The 15938-nt window shown below is 43.3% G+C and overlaps 1 protein-coding gene across 2 annotated transcripts in view; it reads right to left on the reverse strand.

Moving 5' to 3' along the window:
• Positions 1–1298: 1298 nt before the first annotated feature.
• The window catches only part of Thbs1 (thrombospondin 1), a 15398-nt gene continuing 758 nt past the window's right edge, over positions 1299–15938 (reverse strand). Inside the window, exons 2-22 of one of the 2 annotated variants that reach the window (XM_017796147.2) lie at positions 15699–15793; positions 14939–15498; positions 14085–14160; positions 13616–13815; positions 13399–13521; positions 12352–12445; positions 10438–10611; positions 9764–9940; positions 9261–9434; positions 8918–9045; positions 8651–8803; positions 8039–8257; positions 7482–7589; positions 6833–6992; positions 6581–6699; positions 4780–5014; positions 4387–4614; positions 3954–4225; positions 3451–3548; positions 3207–3346; positions 1299–2359 (exon numbers count right to left, since the gene is read on the reverse strand). In XM_017796147.2, the coding sequence (XP_017651636.1) occupies positions 2352–2359; positions 3207–3346; positions 3451–3548; positions 3954–4225; positions 4387–4614; positions 4780–5014; positions 6581–6699; positions 6833–6992; positions 7482–7589; positions 8039–8257; positions 8651–8803; positions 8918–9045; positions 9261–9434; positions 9764–9940; positions 10438–10611; positions 12352–12445; positions 13399–13521; positions 13616–13815; positions 14085–14160; positions 14939–15498; positions 15699–15765 (3513 nt within the window). In that variant the 5' untranslated portion in view covers positions 15766–15793 and the 3' untranslated portion in view covers positions 1299–2351. Of the gene's footprint in view, positions 2360–3206; positions 3347–3450; positions 3549–3953; positions 4226–4386; positions 4615–4779; positions 5015–6580; positions 6700–6832; positions 6993–7481; positions 7590–8038; positions 8258–8650; positions 8804–8917; positions 9046–9260; positions 9435–9763; positions 9941–10437; positions 10612–12351; positions 12446–13398; positions 13522–13615; positions 13819–14084; positions 14161–14938; positions 15499–15698; positions 15794–15938 lie in introns of both variants that reach the window. The other variant, XM_008825290.3, reaches the window with a different exon arrangement.

Consider the following 15938-nt stretch of genomic DNA (forward strand, 5'->3'; position numbering starts at 1 on the left):
CTGGGGCTTGTGACTCAGGACAAATTTCTAATTTATGTTTTTTTTTTTTAAGGTGGTAGACTTGTTTGTGTTTTCTGTCTTCCACAAATCTAGCAACTGTATCTTCAGAGTCTAGTGTTTATAAATCATATAGTGGCTCTAAGTGTAATTTATTGTTTTATTTTGTGTGTGCTCTATTGGTTAAAGGATGGAATTTTTCCACACCTCATGTTATCAAGCCAGTAGGGAACAAAATAAGCATGCATACAGTAAGTATAAATAAAAATTTTCATATGATTTATTGTTGTTCCTTGTACATAAGAAACAGTAATATACAAGTTACACTGCTTTAGAATGTAAAATGGATAAAAATGTGTACAAAAAGGCACATTCCTAGGAAAAAAGGTATTGACAAATAGTAAAAACTAGGCAGTAGAAGCAAAACACACACACACACACACACACACACACACACATACACACAACCTTAAAAACAAATAAAAACAAAAAAACCCAACATTTCTTCAATTCAGTGTGCAAACATATAAAAATAGAATTACTAAGTCTACAGGCAGTATTTCCTGATAAATTATTTAAATAGCGTATCTACACAATCCGAGAGATATCTGTTCCAATTGCAACAAGAAAATAATTTATAAAAATAAAGCAATGTTATACAAGATGATAGAAAAAAAACCCCACAACTTTCAGAAGTTGTATTTAACACATCAATGCTATTTCCTTATTGGGAATAATTTTCTGCAAAGAATTCTTATACTATGTACAACACTGACTTTTTAGGTACTACAGTAGCTTTAAGTTCATTAGACACTTAAACTCTTTCTACTTGATCTAAAAATTCTTTACTCAGTCACACAACAAATGAGGTAATATTTGTATGTAAGTTTCACTATTGTCATTTTTTTCTCTTTTGGGAAAATGAAAAAATAGGTGTGTATGATTTTCTTCTCCCTGGAAATAGGCACAGGGTGGGTAGAAGAGCCTTAGAGGGCTGTGGCTTCCTTTGCAAGGAGGAACACTTGCAAATACACAACCAATTCCATGTGAAATGGCAAAGCAAGAAAAAAAAAAAAAAAAAAAAAGAAAAAAAAAAAAAAAGAGCAAGCTTCCACCGTACAAAACAAAGGCATAACAGAAAGAGTTCAAGCTGGAGATTTTCATACCCTAACACCCAAGTTAGAGTGCACCAAACTACTCTTAGCAGAGTGAAAAGCAGCTGAGCTTCCACCTGCTGCTCAATGCCAGCCACCTGCTCGCAAACATTTGCCCTATGCAATCTAATTCCAGGTAGAACAGAGTTAATAAATAATCTGTATTTACAATCTTACAGTCATGAAGACTCATAACAAAGATATACTGATAGTCCTACACTTCTTTCTGTTCCATGAATAATCCTTCAGACACATCCTCCAAAATAGATAAAAAAATAAATATGTTATATTGGTAAAACATTTGTCAAATGAAAAACAGAAGAGAATTGGAAGACTCCGTGGTAATTGCAGAAGAAAGGAATGTTTTAGTTAGGTTGATAGTAATTTTGTGCCTTTCTAACCATAAAAATAAAAGCACAGCTGCCATTCTGTGGAGGCAGCCAGAGCTCACTGAGATGGTAGGTTTTCCTACTTTCCTGTTACATCTGCACAAGGTACATGTGGAATAGACAATTCCAACGTGGCCATCCAAGGGCAGGCAGCACTGCCTTACATGTCTGAGCCCTGTTATGGCCACTGCAAGTGACATGTGAGGGGCAGGGACAAGGAGGCAGCCTGGAAGCCAGGCTTTCTCTCCCTTCCCTGCTTACTCAAGTGCCTGTCTTGGTGGTGGGTTAATCAACTAACACTGGTCAGCATCGACTGAGTACTGAGCAAGTAACCGTTCCTCTATATTTCTTCATACGAACATCTCTTGGGTAAGCGTCGTCCCTCCTGCTTTGTCCCCTGCCTCCCACTCCTGAGGACCTACTCCAGGGGTAGTTTGGTTGCTAATTCTAGAGTCCTCCCTTCTCTGACATGCCTGAAAAATGCTTCTGAGTCTGCTGCTCAGAGATGGCCTCACAAAAAGGTAGAGTGGAGTGGGCACCTTTCCAAAGGAAAGCAAGAGCTCCTTCTGCTTGTTCAGAAGCAAATCAAATTGCTTATATTCTTGGAAGATGCTTTCTCATTCATTAGATGCTGAGTGCTGAGTCTGTGTTTGAAAATTGCATTTTCTTGAGGCAGGTCACATGCTCTAGGCGTCCACACGATGCAAGCAAAGAAAAAAGGAAGGTGAAGAGAAGTGATCCTGGGGGTTTTCTCTAGCCCTTGGTTCCAGAAGGTGCAATACCAGCATTGGTTATGATCAATAGCTGATGATTAGGAATCTGTTAATAAACACATAAATGAAAACTGATTAATAAGCAGTCATTTTAATACCAAGGAAGAGATTAGCAACTCAAGGACAACTTTACTGGGACAGTGATAGAATCATAATTTAAGATTATTCAAACACATTTAATCCATCCTTTTCTTAGCTGATACTGATGGCAGGAGACTGATACCATACAACTTCCCACCGTTTGTGTTATACTTTCTAAAATCTTCAATGTTGAAAGTTTACCAAGTTTCACTTTAAAAATTCAGACTGAAAAATAAGCTAATTTTTTAGTAATACCAATCATCTTTCTTTATTCTTGATGTTTTTAGTTTTAATGAACAATGCCTTTGATTACAGGCATTAGGTGTTGGCTTGGTAAATATTTGTTAAGCACATATTTTGTGAAATGTCAAATGCTGGATTCAGATGGAGCTTAAAAAAATCATGCAGTTCAGAAAATGGAGGTTAAAAAAAGCTAAGGTTATTAGTGAAAATGAATACTCTTTCCAGCTCTCCATACACAGGCAAAAGTTAGGAAACACAACTTGTGCTCTGATGATAAAAATTAACTCATAAGTAGAATGCAAGATATATAATACATACAAAAGACCCGTGTAGCCACTTGGCTACTGTTTCTGCCCTGTGTATGGATACATGTAGAGACTGCTGGACAAATTAATATTGCTGATAAAGACTCAGGAATTCATAGGCATTATTCAGCTTTGTATCCTCAAAAGCAAAATAGAAATAACTAAGCCTCTCCCTCCTACAGTCTCTAAATCAGACTGTGTCTTGACTGTCATCCTTATTGATCTGCTCTGTTAACTATACAGTCATTGCCATGCTGCTCTTACCTCGACATTCGTATTTCAGGTCAGAGAAGAATACCATTTCTTGAGAGAAGACAAACAGGCCTAGCCTACCACCAGCATAGGTCTTGTCATAGATGGGTCCTGAGTCAGCCATGATTTTCTTCCCTTCATACATCACCACTCTGCAGGGTAAAAAAGAAAATCATTGGTGACATTGCTACTTTTTGCATTGTCCTTTGTGCCTATTGATGTGACTACAAGTGAAATGTAATCATTGCAGTCTTACCTGATGAAACCAGTCTTTGGCCTATGGCTGAGACGCCACCTGTAGGCAGTGAAATCTTTCCAGCCTATGTGACGGGGGTCATGCCACAGGGTGGTCACCTGAAGGAAAAGGACAAAAAAGGATAAGACACGGTTCCTTCTGAGGAAACTGTTTGAACGGTGCTGATTGGTCTAGATTTGGAAAGGGGCCAGTGTAGACTTTCCCCAAGGATGCTCTCATTAGCTGTGTGCCAGTCAATGAATATAAAGCAACAAGAGAAAAAGAAAAGGATGTTTTTGTTTGAAAAGGCTGGAGTTGCCTATAGATTTAAAGGCCAACTCTTGCTTAGAGCACACTCCATTCTAGCATACTGTTATTTTGTAAAACTGAGCTTAATGCTAGAGTTGGTAATGATGAGAACTTGACAGCTATGGCTCCCCACTGGAAACCTGGCCAGAGCACTGTGTCCTCAATGTTCTTCAGGTACCCATCAACTCTCCCTTCTAGAGGGCGTGGCTTCTTACCTGGCCAGGGGTATTTCCTGTGTGCCACAGAGCATTCCGCAGGTGCTCACCAGGCCCTGTGGTGGAGTTCACAACCTTCACAGACAGGCCTGAGTATCCCTGAGCCTTTGTGGGCTTGGTGTCCCAGTAGGATTGGGTGATTTGTTTCCACATAACTACGTAGAATCGGCTGCTGGACTGGTAGCCAAACACAAAGCCAGCATAGTCATCATCTCTCTCAGTGTTGATGAAGAAGGTGCCACTGAAGTCCACAGCATTGAACTCATCATACCCTGCAAGGCAAGGACAGAGATAGATTACAGGCTGCACCTGTAGAGGGTTATGTTACGTTCCCAGATGTTCTGAATGGCCACAGGTCACAGGTTCAACTGCCAGATTACATGTTTGCCTCTCTCCCATGTATTCATCTCTTGATTAAGAGCTCATTACTTACCTACAGCAAGTCCAGGATCACAGTTGACTGTCTGGACAAGTTCTTTGCCCTGATGTCGTACAACCCAGTTAGGATCATTTTGGGATGTCCCTTTGGGATCTAGAGGAATCATCTGGAATCGGCGGAAATCGGTCTCACTGATGTCAACATTCTCAGGACAGATGTCATCGATGTCTGGCACATTGTCATGGTCAAAGTCATCTTTGCAGGCGTCTCCTCGGCCATCACCTAAGGTCAAAAAGGCAAGAGTTAAGTGGAATTCTGAAACACTATTATAACTGGGTCCCAACTTCCCTATCTTGTCAAAAATGGGTATTTTGTTATGTCATCCTCTCAGATGCTTTATTTTTTTACCTCCAGTTGTGTTATTAGGAAGTGGTCACAATTACTCACCATCAGAGTCCTTCTGGTCAGGATTGGGCACCAGCCTGCAATTGTCCTTGTCATCAGGAATGCCATCATTGTCATCATCATGGTCACAGGCGTCTCCTTTGCCATCTTTATCATGGTCAGCTTGGTTGGCATTTGGCACATAGGGACAGTTGTCCAGATTGTTCTGATGACCATCCTCATCAATGTCCTGATTGTTGTCACAGGTATCCCCTATGAGGTCCGAGTCAGAGTCCAGCTGGAAGAGAGGCATCAACAGAGTTGGTAAATCAGAGAAGATAACATCAGTGTCCCCAGAGCAGGATAAATTCTCCCTGTTGGATATGGCCAGTGGGCTTCCTGTTTTCTCCACTACTGAAGAAAGGTATTCATATCAGCCTTAGGTTTCAAAAAGGTTATTACCCTGTTCCTTATTTCTACATGAAAATTGAGAGGAGATCTTTAAGATTTTTTTTTTTTTTAAAAATATGTCTTTCTAACTAACATAGAAGGAGTTATTTTTAAATGACTCAAGGGAATGCAGTGGTAACTCTTTATATCTTAATGTTAACTGAAATCATCCCCTAAGGTGTATGTTATAATTTCCTATTGAAGTTAACTGCAAACTTGTTGCCATGTCAACTTCTACTCTAGGACATAATCATGGCAGTGTGGCACTACTTTTCTGTGCATACCTAGTCTGGGTAACATGTATGAGAAATCAATTTTTATTTTTAAGGCATTTGGCTCTCTACATCTACTCCATAAGGCTTTTCATCTTTGGCTCAGATAAAGTCAAACTCTAAATTTTTTTCCAAACAAATTTTCTCAGAGTACTTAAGCATTTAATATGTACAAGATACTTAGAACTGTTCATAGAAAAACTGGATTTTTTCTTGCCAGTATTTATGTTCTTTGCTTTTACAATTTTTATATGATGTTTGAATTTGGTTATAAAATTTATTATAATCCGAGGAACCAAAAACTCATCTAGTGAGGTTTAATGGTATTAAAGAAGTTTAGTGTCTGGTAGGCCCAAACTCAAAGCAGATGATCTTCAATGCCATCTGATCAGCAAAGCTAACCCAGGCCACTGGGCTTCCCATGATGGTTTCAAGCCACTTCTCTGTTGCTTTTAGGCTGACACAACTTCATAAAAAAATATTAGGAGAGAGAAACTGGAATTCTCATTTCTCTAATCTTTAGAAAATATTTCCATTTAAAGAGCTGATTTCTACACATTCAGCGCAATCATTTTAGAAAAACAAAACAAAACAACTTTTATCCCTAGAAAATAAGGATGGACGACATAGACAAGAAATACTCTAAGAGGAAACCTGTGTTAACGCCCTTTTTCAGCTCTCTCTGCATGGGCCAGGGAAGATGCCTGTGCGCCGTTAAGTCCCTTAGAAGAAAGAAAAAATGCTTTCTCCAGATTTTAGAAGCATTTTAGTTTTCTGATTTCTTAACAGATAATGTTCCTACCCACTAAAGTTGTTTACTTTGCTTCTTGATCCCACCCTTCTCAGTTTTCCATATGAGTGATACTACTGTAGAGCTGTCAGTCTCAGCTCTTTGTTCTATGTGAGTTATCTTAACCATGGTAGCAAATCAAGACTGAAGATCTTCACACTGAAGATCTCCAAGACTATTTGCAAAGAGCCCATTCCAGGCAAACTATTCACAGGTACATACTACTGCTGGCTCTGGGAAAACTGAGAGCCTTGGTAATGGGAGGGTTCAAAGTTTAGCAAACTCATTGTCTTAGGCTCAGAAAGGGAGTCTGCAGCACCTTATTGAGAGATCCTGAAAGGAGCCCACCTACCTGGTCTGGATTGTGTTCCAGGGGACAGTTGTCACATTGATCTCCAACCCCATCCATGTCAGTGTCCCTCTGGTCTACATTGTAGACATACTGGCAGTTGTCTCGTTCATTGAGGATTCCTATGGAGAGCAGGGGACAGACAGGAACTGAGCTCTGCAGCCATGGCTATTCCAGCTAAATCACACATCAACAATCACTACGTAAGCTGAAGCCATGCATGTTTCTGTCCTGCAGAGCCAGGGATCCCCTTACCATCTCCATCGATGTCCACGGCACAGGCATCTCCTTCCCCGTTGCTGTCTGTGTCTGCCTGGTCGGGGTTGTGGTTGTAGGGGCAGTTGTCACAGCGGTCTCCCACATCATCTCTGTCATAGTCATACTGGGCTGGGTTGTAATGGAATGGGCAGTTGTCCTGCGAAGAGGAGAAACTAGCTAAAACCTGAAGCCACATGCATAATATGGATAAACCCTTGGAGATCTGCAGTGGCTGTTTTGTACTTGGTTGATATACAAATTCAGTATTCAGTGTATGTGAAATTATAAAACAGGAGAATGTAATAGATGAAAATTGGATTATCTTTGGTTATAGATAGGGGAGATACAGAAGGTAACCTCATATTAACTCTCAGAATACTCCAAGCATTCTGCCATTTAGATGGGATATCTGAAATGAATCTCAGAAGGTCCTTTGTGTATACATTATAATGTCTCAAATGGGGGGAAGCTGTGATGACAAGATTGTGTCTTCAAACTACTGAGACATGTTGAATAATCTCTAATTATCCTCTATAATCAATTTGGCATCATTTTTGCTATCACCTCGTGATGCCCTTGAATCCCAGTGTTTCAGCCTCTCATTGTACATGAGGATGAAGGAGGAATGAAGAACACTTGTTCTTACCCTATCATCTGGGATTTTGTCATTGTCATCGTCATCATCACAGGCATCACCGATTCCATCCTTGTCATAGTCTTCCTGCCCTGAGTTGGGAAGGTTGGGGCAATTGTCCTGGGAGAAAAGCAAACACATTAGTTAGTATTAATTGCTCAGCACATACATGAGAGGCTCACTGGAGCACTCTGAACAGAATGTTCCAGCTGCTGCTCCTGTAACAGTTTTTATGAGAAGGAGAAGCCATGAGATATTTTTTGGGAAGCTACACATATGGAAATTACCATAAATGCTCTAGGCTTTGTAGCTGCTGTGAACACAAGTCATATTTAAGAGGTTCTTGATAAAGCAAGTTTTTAGGACAAAAGAATTGACTCTGGAACACAGTCGCCAGAAGAGCCTGTTCCGTTTGTGTTCTTGGCACCAAATGACTCCATAATAATGAAAATTAATATCCTTCTGCCTTTGGGAGGTTTAATCTTTCAGTTTCATTTTCAGTCTTTCAACATTTAAAAATTCCTTGGCATGTTTCTGAAAGGGAAGCCCCTCAGGGAAGCTGGTTGTACCTTTTTGCAGTGGTAAGTTGCATTGGCCACACACACAAGGTTCTCATTAGGCCAGCCGTCGAGGTCTGTGTCCTCCCCACAGATGATGCCATTGCCTGCATAGCCGGGCTTGCACTCACAGCGGTACATGGGGTCGCTGTAGTGGCCCAGGTAGTTGCACTTGGCGTTCTTGTTGCAATCATGTGTCTCATCTGTGCAGGGGTTACGGGGCTTGCAGACCTAAGGGTACAATATCCCAATTTTAACCCAGAGCATTTGAGCATCCCAAGACACCATGAAAACAGGAAGAGTCCTGATCCCTCTCATCTCCAAGCAGACAGAGGTACCATTTGGAAGATGATGGGTTTCCTCTGTCCCTCCCCATTCTCTCTGAGGCTATTCAGGATATTGGCGAAGGCTACTTTACATTGGGTTTTCTTGAACTGCTTGGTATATATGATGTGGTCCATGCAAGCCCATCTGATAACAGCTTCTTTTCAGACCAGCATTTTTTAGTATGTTGACTACTCGGTCATGCAGCTATAACCAGACTGTGCATTCACTGCCTTTCTGTTTTCCAGTTCTTTGGTCCAGTGCAGCCCTCTTCTACTTTGGTCTGCCCATCTACTGTACCTGTTTGTTGGCCATGGCATGTTCGACGCCTCGGCCAAAGGGCTGGGTGCCAGTGAAGCGTGGTGGGCAGGGCAGACAGTTGTAGCCAGGGTCTGTGTTCTCACACCGGTGCTCTCCATTGTGGTTGAAGCAGGCATCAGGAACTAGTTTGCACTGTGGAGGAATCAACAGTTTGCTTAATGCTTGGCAAGTGCTGCCTTAAGGAAGAGGCTGGGACAGGTTAGTTGCTTTCCTAGGTCTGGTCTCTCAGAGCTGTTGGTTGCTCACCTCATCAATGTCTTTGCATTGGATGCCATTTCCACTGTAGCCAGGGGGACAGGCACCACATTTCCAGCTGCCATCAGGATAGCTAGTACACTTGGCACCCGCAAAGCAGGGATTGGACAGGCATCCGTCTGAAACGAAGTGAGAGACAGCTAAGTGGTGGTCTAATGGGCTATTATGCCATGTGCTACTTAAAAATGATACAGAATTGTAGGGTCTCTGGTACCAAAAATGGTCCACCTGCATCTTACAATAATCAGACCATCAGGACCTCCCAAATGTTGACTATAGCACTGATAAAGCAGAAAGCTCCTGGAGTGATTTTGTCCCTGGCTCCATGGCTCACCAATTGGACAGTCCTGCTTGTTGCACACTTGTTTTTCTGTCTCATCACCAATGCAGTCTTTGCCTCCAAACTGGGGTGCGGGGTTGTTACAGAGCCGGTTTCGTTTCTGCACTCCTCCTCCACAGGTGACGGAACAGATGTCCCATGGTGACCAAGGACCCCAGGCTCCATTGACTGTAAGGAAATGCAAAAATTCCCATCAATTTTCAAATGCCCTAGCTGTCATAGACGACTGTCCTAAGCCTGTTGAAAATATCTTCTATCCTGGCCCTAAGAAGAATGTTTGGGAATTGGGTGAGTTTGAAACGTACCCGCCCCCCACCCCCGCCCCACTGTTTTTCATTAAAAGGAGCTGCTGAGCACGCAGGACTCTGTTACTGTTTGTTTTTTTTACTGAGTGAGCTCCCCTGCTCCATGACCCACTAAACTGTAGGCTGCAGACACCAGGTGACCAGCTGGGCAGAGCTTCCTCCCACACAGCCCTTGGCAAGGCTCACACTTACTCGGGCAGGCATCTTTCCTGCAGGGTTTTGTCTCCCGAGCTTTGCCTTCACATGGCTTTCCATTCATCTGGGGGCTGGGAGAGTTGCAGAGCCGAATCCTTGTGATCACACCATCACCACATGTCACAGAACAAGATGACCACGGGGACCAGTGACTCCAGCCACCATCCTGTTTAACTAAAGCAGAAAGATGATGGTCACACATAAGTGATTCTGATTTGGAGGTGGCCGAGTCTCCATGGGAGGACGTAGAAATATTTCTAATGCATGGTCAGTGGCAGCTAAATCCAGTGTGAGATAGAAACTGGCTCTTGCCACATGTCTGAATGTCAAAGTAGAATCTTTTCTACCATAGGGGAGATGATACTCAGCTGTCTTTGTGGGTTATTTTAACAGCCCAACATTTAAAGGGTGCCAAGCTCTATTTTAACTGTTTTATATACATTAGCTAAATAAAATGCCTAAAAGAAGTTTTTTAAGAACGGCTGTTGTATTTCCCAAGAGAGTCTCAGGGAGGGAAGATCCTGTCCAAGGCTCCAGAGGTCAGGGGTGCAACTGAGACTCAGATCCAGATTCTAGAACGTGTGCCCTCAGGCTCCCTGCTATGGAGAGTCTCTTGGTGGTGACAATGATGACAGGTTAGACTTCCACCCCTTAGTGGCCTAGATGCTTACATCTCTTGTCACACTCCTGAATGTGGCAGGTCCGGGTCTGGACGGAGGAGCCCTCGCATCGGTTGTTGAGGCTGTCACAGGAGCGGCCACGCTGCTGAATCCCATTGCCACATGTCGCAGAGCAGGAGGTCCACTCAGACCAGGGAGACCAGCCATCGTCCGCAGAGTCGCTGGCTGTGGAGAAACAGGTTGTTTAGCATCTGGTGACTAAGATGAGCTGCTACTCAGAGGGCTTGTTCAGGCTTTTCATTCGTCAGAGGGTACAAAGCAATGTGTTTCTCCTTTTTCTTACATATTTTTTTTACTCTTAGCTTTATGGTGCTATAATTAAGAAATAGAAATCGTTTGCATTGGTGTATTCACCAGATGCTTATGCTTAGATACACATGTAGGTTGTGAAGTAATTACAGTGGTAGAGCTAATTAACCTGTCCATCATCTAACAGTTAACCTGTCTTTGTAGTGATTAAGACTCTCCAAGTATGCAGTTGAGTATTATTACCCATGAACACAACAGTGTGACCCACAAGACATCTCCTTGGCCTAAGGTCAAAGGGCACAAGGTTTCAGTTATACAGGGGGAAAAGCAGTGCTCCTCTTGGGCCAGCACTGGGGTTCATTCAAGGTCGTCATGTGGACAGCCCTGGGGTAACAAATGCTTTTTCCGGTCAGTACTGCTGGGTCTTCTCACAGCCTACGCTCTCCTGTTCAACTCACTAGCTTTTCTCCTCTAAGCATTTCAAACAAATTGCCATTTACTAACTTAAGATATCTTGGCAGGCATTTTAGACAGCTGGTTGGAATCATTTCTAATGGTCAAGGAAGTCCCAGTTCACGTGTTCGAAGGCAGCTTTGCTGCTGTTGGCTCTGGCTCTCACCCCGCCATGAGGTTAGTCAATTTGTTGTTCCTCTCACCCTGGCATTTAGTGCCTTCTCTGCACACATTTTTCACAAGAGGAGAATGTGTTTGTTTATTATCTGCTCAGGCTCCATGACTACAATCATGTGTCTATCAGAAGACAGAAAACTTGTTTTGTTTGGCCATCAGTTGGAAGTTTTCCTAGCAATCCCTAGTTCAAGTTCAGAACTCTGCTACCCCTCAGCCAGCTTTGTTCCCTGTAACTCACACCTCAGATGAATGTTGGCCAGAAACAGACACACAGAAAAAATATTATGGTGCCAATATTGCTACCATGGGATTGATTATTCTGAGCCATGACCAGTGTGTGTGTGTGTGTGTGTGTGTGTGTGTGTGTGTGTGTGTGTGTGTAATGCTCCTTTCCTGATTTCTTCCTTATCTTAGTCATAATGAATCACTTTTAATGACTTGTGCCTACTACATTAAATATATCACTTCAACAAAGCGATTATACTGGCAACAAACCTGAGAGAGAGAGAGAGAGAGAGAGAGAGAGAGAGAGAGAACCATATAGTGCCCAATTTCTTTTTCTACCTGGAAACTCTAACTGATGTTAGTTTCTTAGGCTTCCCATCACTGCAGATAAAACAGGTGGGATTTCCAAGCCTTTGTAAAATGTACACTGCTTACACTGATTTCTATCAGTTCTGTTGTCGGTAGATTTTTCTACCAGAAAAGTCAAATTCTAAAGTCAATCAACTTAAACCTATTGTTGCTACATATTCATCTCCTTTCCTCACAGCATAATATCAGAATCCATAAGCTGTACCAAGATCAATATTGTCTATGCTATAATCCAGATGGGTAGTCACCATGGAGTTTTGGGCTCTGTACATCAGGCTAGCTGTTGGTTACCCAGGTGCAGCAGCAAGAATCTGACTGGAACTGTCTGATGGAGCTGGGGTGGGGCTGGGCTCCAGTGCTGTACCCAGCTATCAAGTCACACCAAAACTGAGCTAGCCACTGAAGAATGGTTATGTCATTTTAGGAACTTACGCCAACACCGTGGACAGCATTCTCCATCAGGAACTGTGGCATTGGAACAGGGCATGATGGGACAGGACACCTTTTTGCAGATGGTAACTGAGTTCTGCAAGGCAAGAGAATGAGAGGGAAACGTTACCAAGCATAGTACAAAGAGAAGCTTTCTGTGATATTTCCTCTCTAAGCCAAGACAGAATCAGGGCTGTTAAGTGTTCTAAGGCAATGGTTTTTACAAAAGAGTGTCTCTATTGTTTCTTCAATCCCTGATTTCATATAGTTCTAGGGTTAGTTACTTGTCCCTCCATTCTTTAAAGAGTTCTTTTTAATTGGCACTCAGGTGAGATAGTTATAAAACAACAAATTTATTTAAGAGAAACCAAGAAACATTGTGGGTTAAATCTATATTTGAAACTGAACTTATAAAACGCAACCATGAGTCAGTCTGTAAATAAGACTTTGTCACTCATTGGAAAAGATGGGAATTTACTGAAGTTGATGCTCAAAAAAAAAAAAGGTAGCCAATGTTTGTATTTAAGCTTTGCTTTTCCAGGTGAGCCATGTAAGCCTTGAACTCCAAATGTCACTGGTGTGGGAGAAACACACCAGCAGGCAGTGCCATGGGAGGTAAGTAGATAGCAACATCCTAACCATGTGGACTGGGCAATCTGGCCAACAATCAATGCAGTATTAGAAGAACCTCCCTGCCCAAGCTGAATACAAATCAGGGCTGGCAAAAAAAAGGTGCTCTAAGCAGGTTTTATGTACCTGACATTCAACACTTGGTCTTTGAACTAAAGCAGGTAAATTATTCAGATGCTTAAGCAGATTTGTTCTCTTAGATATTTAGCCTGGGGTATAATTAAGAATTTTATAAACCTTCTGAGAGCTTAGAGAGGAATTTGTAGATGTCATAAATCCATGCTAAAGAAAAAGAAACCCACTTTGGTAGCAGGCCAGGGCACATATAAAGAATGTGTGTGGTCATTTGAGTATTTCCTGAGAAATATGGCTTCAAATACATGCTATCAGTTCTCATTATAGTTTGTCAGGGTCCCTTACCTGGCAGTGACACTCAGTGCAGCTATCCACAGTCCATTCCTCATTGTTCCTGTACTGAATCCCGTTGTGAAAGCAGACGGGAGGCCGCCTCAATTCACTGGCCAACTCTCTGTTCTCTTCCGTCTAAAGGGGCAAATGCTCATTAGTGTCCAACCGCCCACAGGAACAACCTGTGGTGACATGCAAGGGCTAGCAAGTGGGTGCAGAGGGCACTGACCACTTTGCGGATGCTGTCCTGCAGTGTGGTCACGATGGCGTGCAGGCCCCTGAGTTCTAGGACCATGCTGGACAGCTCATCACAGGAGATGCCACAGGTGGCCTGCAGGTCCTTGGTCTTGTGGCCAATGTAGTTGGTGCGGATGGCGGGGCTGGAACCATTCACCACATTGTTGTCAAGGGTGAGAATGACATTGGCAGCTGCTAAGAAACAAAAGGTAATAGAAGGGCTTCAGCACATGAGCTGCCAGGCAGCCCCTTGAGTTCTCGACTGCAAAAGACATTTCAGTTGGTATGAGGGTTGTAAATAGAGGAGACATACATGTGTGAAATACCCCTTGAGGTCACTTTTGTATACCTTTATGGTTCCCAGGATAAGTTATGTACAAACACTATTTGGTTAAATTTCTCAGGGTGGTTTTGGTGGAATTCTCCAGAATTCTCCATGTCTTAAAAACAGGGGTACTCACAGTTGGAGCAGCCTTTGTTCCTAAGGATGTCTTCTGGTGTGGTTCCAAAGACAAATCTCACATTCTGCAGCACCCCCTGTGGGCAGAGGACACATTACTTGTAATGCTGAGAGTGGGGGGTGGGGCAGACTGTCTCTTGATGTTAGGAAAAGCCCATGAAAAATGCTCGGAAAATTTAGAAGAGCTGTTTTGAAATCACTATGTCAAAATAACACACATAAACTGCTAAACAACTTCAAAATCCTAGTTGTGTCTTCTGCCAACTTGAGTATTTTACAAAGAATCAAGTTATCAGGCTGCTTGGGGTACACAGGAAATGGAATCTGATCCTAAGTCCAGAGGACCCAATACTCTCCAATGTCAAAGAGGTAATGTGGGCGTTCAAAGCCATGCTTGTAAAAATTTAGATGGCAAGGAAGAAGTCCCAAGGGCAAATGATCATTATTTCAATCTTTAATTCCAGACTGGAAGTATGCTTGCCTAAGGAATCAGATACTGACAAAGTACCCTTTTCAAGACATCTTAAAATTGGAGGATGCATTTGATACAACTTACTTTCCTAAGAACACAAGGAGTACTTAAATAGGCTTTGTTACAGGAAAATCATTACTTGTTTCTCTGAGCAGTTTTGAAAGTATGGTTTCCAGGCCCCCAGCATCACCACCATCTGCTTCTTGCTAGAAATGACAATTCTCAGGCCCCTCACCTGACCCTGGGGTGTGGTGGGGGCAGTGATACAGGTATAGGATTTAACCAGCTCTCCAGGGTAATCTGCTGCTCCCTAAGTCTGAGATCTGTTAACTTTGGTCTACAGACATCACCTCCAATGCAGTCCTTGTGACAGTAAGACTTACCTGAAAATTGTCATTGGTGTCTCCCTTTGCAATGCGGAGTCTGGCAACACTGGCCAGGTCCCTTGTGAAGATATCCTGGATGGGGACGTCCAGCTCAGCACTCTCCATCTTCTCACAGTCGATGTAGAGCTGGGCCCTGTCTTCTTGCACGAATAGAGTGATGCTCTTCCACTGGCCAGTGGCTAGGAGAGCTTCCTCCACTGACACCACTTGTTGCTTTCTGGGCAAGCTCAGGCTCAGGTCCAGGGTGCCGGCTTTGCCGTTGGAGACCACACTGAAGACATGACCAGAATGATCTTTTCGCTCCACAGATAACAGAGTGCCCCGGGTCTTCTTCATCTGCCTCAGAGAGGCCAGGAAGATGAAGCCCTTTTCTGCCCGCACAGCATCCACTAGGTCTTGGAACTTGTCATCAGGCACAGGGGGGATCAGACTGGCATTTTCAATTCGGAAAGCTGGGCTGGACAGGTCCATGCCCTTCACTAGTCGGCGGCCAGAGCCCCTGCGGGCAGCTCCGGTGAGTTCAAAGATATCGAACACGCTGTTGTCTCCCCCAGACTCTGTTAGGCAGAAGACAGTCGGCTTTTTAGGAATGGACAGCCTGGCTCTGAGGGGCAGGGTGAGACCTGGTAACCACCCAAGGAGCTGGGTAAGCACCCGTGACTCTCAGGGCTCAGGAAAGACAGCTTGGGGAGAACACAGGAGGGGGCACACCTGAGCTAGCTTGCACTTCCACCCCGCACGGAGATCACAGACTCACCTGGAATGCGGCTGCTGCCACACACACGCAACAGGAACAGGACACTTAGTCCCCAGGCTAGCCCCATAGTGGAGCCTTCGTGCCCAGCAGGGAGCCTGTAGCAAAAAGCACAGGAGGCCAGAGTCAGAGATGGGGAAGCGACAGAAGTGGTTATAGGTGTGTGTGTGTGTGTGTGTGTGTGTGTGTGTGTGTGTGTGTGTAACACCTGTCTTGTTATGTGGGCGCTGGGATCTGCACTCT

This window comes from Nannospalax galili, unplaced genomic scaffold (assembly GCF_000622305.1).
Source record: "Nannospalax galili isolate Female #2095 unplaced genomic scaffold, S.galili_v1.0 scaffold629, whole genome shotgun sequence".
Classification (NCBI taxonomy): Eukaryota; Metazoa; Chordata; class Mammalia; order Rodentia; family Spalacidae; genus Nannospalax; species Nannospalax galili.